Below are 7320 nucleotides of genomic sequence, written 5' to 3'. Positions count from 1 at the left end.
ACACACACACACAGTAAACAAGACTAAGAATTTAGTTTTGTCTGAGAGCAGGGGGGCAAGGGGTGGAACTTCTGGTGGCAATGGTCAGGGGTTAGGAGTGGGACTTCCAGCCCCAAGATGGCAACCAGGGGGTGGGGCAGCTGTCAAGGGGTGGGGCTACCCATGTGGCCCTCAACAGGTCACCAAACCTTGTTAAGTGGCCCTCCCCCAGAAAAAATTGCCTGCCCCCAATTTAAGGATTAGCATCTGGGGTTGGCAACCATGTGGCACACATGCCGAGCGTGGCCATTTTGATTGATTTGCTGCGGAAAGCTGCTGCCAGCGACAGAGGCCAGGCTGCTCCCAGCAGGGCTTGCAGGGTCCCAGCTGCCTGCTGGGAGCAGCCCGGGATCCCGGCTGGCAGCAGCTCCCCAGAGCTGAGGCCAGCTGCAGCCGGGAGGCTCCGAACAGTTGCGCTGGGCTCCAGCACCAGCTCTGCACTGGCACACCTTGGAGCTGGCGGTGGGGGCAGGGCCTGAGGCAGTGCTGGGATGCTGCAAGCCCTGCTGGGAGCAGCCCAGAGCCAAGCAGCCACACAGCCCAGGCAGGGGGCAGTAGGACTGGGGAGCAGGGGCTTTGGGTGGAGGGCAAGGGGCACACGCAGGGCATCCTGCCATGTACCCCTTGCCCTGACTTTGTTTTTCCGCCATGTCGGCACTCTGGCACCTTCTGAGGTAGACATTGTGGTGTTTTTCAGCACTCTGGCCAAAAAACGTTGCCTACCCCTGAATTAGCTGATAGCAACAATCATTGACTTGGACTTTTAAGTCATGATATGAGAGAACTAATTATTACAGTACAGTTCCTAGGCCATACATCATAGGTAGAATAGGGAATTGCCATGATTTTAACAGCTTGTTTCACAAATGCAGTGGGATTTGCCAGTCTTTTTTTTTTGTCTCTTAGTTTCAGGCACTTTAATTTTGGGTTTAGGAAGTCAGATCTTGGATTTAACTTGTGTTCCAGATGCATCAAGATGCAGAATCGAAGCAGGTGCTGCTAGAATGGATGCAAGAGCGGCAGGAGATTAGGTATGTCTAATGAGTTTGCTTAAATTCATCTTTCTCAGACTATTCTTTTGAAAACTAAGACTATGAGGTTTCTCTGTGTTTTTATATGCTTTTTGATTGAAGATGCTCCTATGCACGTGGAAACTTGAAATCTCAATGTCGGTACAGTAGTGTGTTCTGACAGCTTCTGAGAATATCAAATTGTGAAGTAGTGCGGTCCTAGAAATCAGGCTGGTGAGGATCTATAACCATTCCAGAAAATCTGATGCAAGATTTGTTTTCTATGAATTTTAATAGAGCCATGCAGCTGTTGTTCATAGCACAGAATGGGGCTGTTCAACTTTAAACCCCACCCCCTCCACTGCAATGTGCCTCCTTGCAGGTGTATTCCCTTGCCACTGCTCTTATTGCCCCAGCCCCTCACCCCCATCCTCCAACACGACAAGCGCACTGTTGGGTTCAGGCTCAGTCTCCACACCTTTTGTGGCCTGGATTCGCCCTCAACCTCCATGTTGGACCTCCGTTGCCCCATCCCATGGGACAGGGGCAGGAAATGACAGCCAGAGGACAGAGATGGAGCCCAGAAACTGAGCCCTTGGGGGATGGGGGAATGGTAGGTTGGTGAGAGCCAGGGAGCTGCAAATTTAACTCCTTTCAGGCCACCAGTTGGACAGCTCTGGTATAGCATTTATCAAACATGGTATCCACTGCTGTTCCGTTCATGCACTCGGGTTACAAAATGATGAATCCCAGATCTTTTCATTATCTACACTTTCTATCCAGAGGGGCTGATCTGCCCGTTCTTGCTCAAACAAATAAACATTGTGAGTGCCAGAATTTTGCCTGATAACTTATGATAATACACGAAGTATCAGCAGTGAAAATGCACAAATTCTTCCCACAGCGATGGAGCCTTTTTAACAGACAGGAATTCATGTTTTGATTTCTGCTCACGTGGTCTGAAGAAATTGGAATATTAGCCTACTGGCTCCCTGACAGTGAATCTTACTCTGATAGGAAGCCCTATAATTGCTGAGCAGTCTTCACTCAGGGTGGAAAGATGCTTATAGTCTTGCTGCTTATTCCACTGCATTCACATCCTGTGAAAGAAGTACTTGCCTGAAAACTGTATTTGTAGTACTTTTTTTAAAGTTTTGAACAAAATGTTTCCTCAGTCTGAATTTTCAGGCTAGGTAGAAAGCTGTCAGTGATCTTTCCAAAGGTTAGTCCTGTACAAATCAAATCCTTTTCTTCTAGGTCACTTACAAAGAACCTCTTCAATCCTCAGTTTGGGAGCATATTCCGAACTTTCCACAACCCAACCTACTTCTCTCGAAGGCTGGTCCGGTTCTCAGATATCTACATGGCATCCATCAGCTGCCTGCTGAATTATGATGTGAACTTCACCTTTTACCCCCGGCGTACCCCTCTGCAGCACGAGGCTCCACTCTGGATGGATCAGCTCTGTACAGGCTGTATGAAAACCCCCTTTCTAGAGGAGATGGTGCATATTCGATGAAGAGGAATATATTCTGGCTAGAATTTACAACAGCATTACGCTATAGTTTGTTCAAAGGGTCAGGCTGTGTGTACAAATTGTCTCACTGACTGCTATAATAGGTGATATAAAGTTCATGTATGTTTGGTGTGTTGTCCCTAATCCTCACTGTACCTTCACTTCCAGCGCTTCAGATATCTACCTGGGTAACATATTTGGTGCTTGAATTTAACTACTTTGTAACTGGCAAAGCATTCTCAGAATTCTTCTAAATAGAAGTGAAACACATTTCCGACCATGGGAAGGTTTATATTTGCCATCATAACTATGTAAACTGTAACGACTCATCTTAACTAGAATTGGCCTGATTCTCAGTGGCATGTTTGAGAAGTTTATTCAGCAATTCTGCAAGCTGAGTAACTTCTAATGGGCACCTAAATAGTGATTTTGGTCTCTAACTTTTTTAGGCCACCTGACACACTGGCCTACTTTTTCCACATTTTGTAGAAACAGTACAGAGCAAGCAGTGAAGAACAGCACATAAGACTGTTGCGTACACTGCTTAGGTTTGATATAAAGATCATGGATTTGTTCGCTTTTAATCAGCAATTTCACTTAATCTAGATAGACATGCCTTGTAACAGGAGACAAAATGGACTTGAAGTTGAATTAGTTACTTATAACATAATTTAATATTTTGGTCATCTCCTAGTATCCTATCTATATTTGAAGTGTGTGCACAAACACTTCCAGTTTAACTAGAGAAATCTATTAAAGCAGAAATTAGTGTCACAGAGGCTTTATTATACAACACAGATGTAGACTGTTTTAATAAATTAATGTTTTATGCTTGTAATGTACTAATTGGGCCTTATTTTGGTCTCATTGGCCAAGCACATAGTAGGAATAACTTTACCAAAGCTTTACCAGTACAAAACTGTATGTGGAATCAGAATCTGATCCAATGTTGTTCTTGGTTTATTTGTAGATTTGTTTTGAAGAGATTATTCTAATTCAGGAGTGGGAAAGGATGGGAGCAGAAAACAATGCATAATTTGTGATCAGCGCAGTATTAGGTTGGCTGATCTCAGATATTTTTAAAATAAGCTTTTCTTTTTCTTTTTGGAAGATAAGAACATTGATATTGACAGTTGTTCAGCTGATGTGGGGTACTTTGTGCCAAATTTTTCTACTAGGTACATTGGACAATGATATCTACCACATAAAGAACAACCACAATGCTGCTGCCTTAAGATGGAATACTTTGTGTGCAGCTCCCCAGCCAAGCTAGTGGAGTTCTGGCAGAGAGGGAGCCGTTGGTGGCTCCACTAGAAGTCTAATGAGCAGCTTCTTGGAGCAGGTCAAGATTTCTTCCTTCCTTAAAAATGATGGACTGCACTGTCACTCTGGGAGGAAACAGGTTTCTTCTTTTAAGAGCTGATACGGGGTAGGGGACACAGCAGTGTTCTTTTGTAGTTAAAAATATAAACCAAGATTAGCAGGCAGACAGACCAGCACTACATGGGTCCCTAGTGCCCAGCTCCAAGCCCTGGAGCAGGATTGCGTTAGGCTGAGCAGTTTACCTGCCCCACATTTCTGCCATTTTAAGGAAAAAATAATAAGATGCTGCATGGCTGCACTAGTATTAAGTTGATGGCGAGACTACACCAGCAGTCAGTAAGTGCTAGCAAACATGCAACTCCTACTACCTATCAGGTGAAAACTTTAAATATGCATTTATAGCGGAATGCTGAATAAGTCAGCCCTATAAATGACCCTGTGGATTAAAGAAAGCTAGTGTGTTTATTATGGTATGATTTAGTTTTATTGTCTGTGTACTGTATTATTTTTGTAGAATTTAGTGAAAGGTCAAGCTGTCATTACAGCATTGCAGTAGATCTATTGAACCTATAGCAATTAATTGCATTTTGTTGGGGCCAATCATGCACCTAAGACGGTGTTTATTCCTAGATTTGTAAAATTGCATATTTCAATGAACAAAATATCTGTGACTATCATTTGAAATAATGGCATCTTTCATCCTAAAAAAATACCTTTTTTTCATTATAACATTTAAAATGGACAGCCTGAGAACATTGTTTTGCTTATATTCTAATGTGGAAAGTGAGTCTTGTTGCATTTTAAAGTTACTTCTAGACTGAATAGAGAGAATTTTTAGAGCACTCTTGCTGATTAATTATGAATGGATAAGGATGGAAACTGCCTTCATGTGCAATTACGGAAGAACTACTAATTAAGTTTTGTATAGGGGGGAGTTTTGTGTGCCAACTACACATTCCCTCAAAACCATAAATATTAAGCTAAGCAAGACCTTTCAGTAGGATTACTCCAGTGCCATAAAACAATGGTGGTACAGCAGCTAGGAGTACAGTGCCTAAAATATAATAATTTGAATATTTCTGATAATGGGTAGAAACCATTACACTTAGTAACATCTGTAGAGAGCATTAGTATATGAACAAGGCAATTTTTTCTACTGAATGTGTTAGATGGTTTCCTTTTTATTTTACTTATTTTTGATTTTTTTTTATTTGTAGTACTCTAGTCTAGAGGTCAGCAACATGGTCCTCAGGCCAGATTCAGCCTCTGGAGTCATTTGGATCCAGCCTGTGGAGCTGGGGGGCTTCTGCAGTGTTTTGGCAGAAGGAAGCTTTGCCTGCACTGCATCCAAGCAATGAGGAGGAGCGGCAGTGGTTAGGTCAAAAGTACTGGCCCATCTCAGACCTAAGGTGGCCTATTTCAACCAAATGCTCAAAAATGTTGCCAACTGCTGCTGTAGTAGGAAGGAAAAAATAGCTTTATACAAGCTGCTTTAGAACTCAATACCTTGCTGGACAGTCGTATATTCACTTAAATGCTATTGGTATTTTACTGTAATACCATAGTATAAGATATAGTTTGTTGTTCTTGCAGCAAAATACTGCTGTGTGCCGTATTTTATTTTTTCTTAATCCATTTGGATTGTAGCTGGTACTCCTGGAAGTCTGCTTCTGTTATAATATATTCAAATATGCTATAACTTCCCAAATCAGTATTTCAAAGTGGCTCCCACTGAGTCACTGAAGCAACTTCTACCATTTGACAGCTGTCATGCTATAGGTGCCTTTGCTAAAACTACACAGTTGTCTTCAAGAGATGCTGTCTCAATCTCTGGATGTAGTTTGGTCTTAAAATAAGAAACCCAAGTGCATATATGCTGTTACACAAAAACCTAATTCAGGAAATGCTGCCACTCTGCCTCCTTTCCCATCTTAACAACATTCCGGAAACATTATGTAGCAATTACTGTTGTGTGTTCTGTGAATCATTGGAGAAATGGGATGATGTTACCTAAACAATTTGTTATAATTTGTCTAGTTCACTGTAGCAAGCAATTTTATTAATGTTAGTCAGAATGTAAATAAAAGCGTCACAGTATGGGATAATGCCTTTCTGTTTTTTCGTATTGTACTATTTCATGGCTTATGCTGTGGTTGCCCTTATCTGCTGTAGTTCTACTCCTTAGCATTCAAAAATGACAAGATTTTTTTTTTTCCCTCTAAAGTGCAATTTATTACAAACTCAAAATCCTAATCGGCACAATAGTATAATGTAGACATACTTTAATAAAATCTCCTTGAACATACTAAATGAATAAAAAGTAGTTTGGCACATGGAATTGTGTAGGTAGGGTGACAGTCAGAAAGCCTAACATTTCCCTTGCATATAAGATGCAGTGGCCACACAATCTGAGCATGCACGTTTAATGTAGTTATGTCAGATCATGACCAACTATGTATTACTTCCTATATTTTTATACACACTTCTATAGTGAACAGTTGCTTTTATTGTGTGCATGTAAAAAAACAAAAAACCAAACCCCCCCAAAAAAACAACAAAAAAGCTAACCTAAACACTTGAACATCAACTCAGCTCAACAGCTGAGCCTAGTGCAGTTTCAGACTTCAAAACACACAATAACTTTTTCTAGTTGTCAGCTTTGAACTAACTTTTTGCTGGTCCAATGGAAATGTTCTCTGCTATATCTGAGAAACCAACACCATTCATAACTGCAGAAGTTGTATTTGTGTGCATGTCAAAGGTGAATTCAGCTCTACTCTTCCTTTTTAATGAGGGGCTTTTCTCATGAGGTATGTTAGCTAATGAGAGATTCTTCTGAAGAGCCACTGTTACTCTACACTTCATCTCCTTACCCCCTGCAGGATGTAAACTCCATATTGTTCTAGTTGGCAACAAGAATGTCACAATGTTTCACTCTAGTTGGGGGTTTTCCTTTCAGCTTGGTTGGCTGTGTGACTTCACTCCAGAATTCTGTGGTTGTCTGAGAAATCTTCCCCACTGAAAGTGTCCTGCAACAGATATAAAACAAAACCTAGGTTTCAACTGAGGACCATTAACTTGATAATAGCTCATCTGCTAACCTTAATGAATAACTAGATGCCAGCCTTAGTTTGCTATGAGTTGAGTATAATCCAAGGTGAGTTTCTTAAATAACTCGTTTATGAAGTGGGTTAAGGAAGTTCTCTGTCTCTTGACACCAAAGGTGAACTTCCATTAGTTGAGTAGTAAAATATTACTTTTGCTACTTAACATTGCTCTGGCAATTGTAGCAGATATCTATGTTGGTCTGTGGGTTTCTTGTATAGCAGGGTCTGTGTTTTACCATCTTGTCTAAAAAGGGGACGTCATTCTCCCCTTGTACTCGGCCTTAGTGAGGCCGCAGCTGGAGTACTGCGTCCAGTTTTGGGCTCC

The 7320-nt window shown here is 41.5% G+C and overlaps 2 protein-coding genes across 2 annotated transcripts in view; one reads left to right on the top strand and one right to left on the bottom strand.

The window, feature by feature from the left end:
- NT5DC2 (5'-nucleotidase domain containing 2) overlaps positions 1–6421 on the top strand; it is a 48972-nt gene extending 42551 nt beyond the window's left edge. Inside the window, exons 13-14 of the mRNA XM_019547395.1 lie at positions 1006–1070; positions 2307–6421. Of these exons, the coding sequence (XP_019402940.1) occupies positions 1006–1070; positions 2307–2568 (327 nt within the window). The 3' untranslated portion in view covers positions 2569–6421. The remainder of the gene's footprint in view (positions 1–1005; positions 1071–2306) is intronic.
- LOC109318265 (stabilin-1-like) overlaps positions 5091–7320 on the bottom strand; it is a 449042-nt gene continuing 446812 nt past the window's right edge. The window contains exon 37 of the mRNA XM_019547392.1: positions 5091–6917. Within this exon, the coding sequence (XP_019402937.1) occupies positions 6867–6917 (51 nt within the window). The 3' untranslated portion in view covers positions 5091–6866. The remainder of the gene's footprint in view (positions 6918–7320) is intronic.

The sequence above is a fragment of the Crocodylus porosus genome, unplaced genomic scaffold (assembly GCF_001723895.1).
Source record: "Crocodylus porosus isolate Cpor-Errol unplaced genomic scaffold, CroPor_comp1, whole genome shotgun sequence".
Lineage (NCBI taxonomy): Eukaryota > Metazoa > Chordata > Crocodylia > Crocodylidae > Crocodylus > Crocodylus porosus.
Note: the sequence above shows the minus strand (reverse complement) of the source record. Positions and strands in the feature narration are given on the sequence as shown.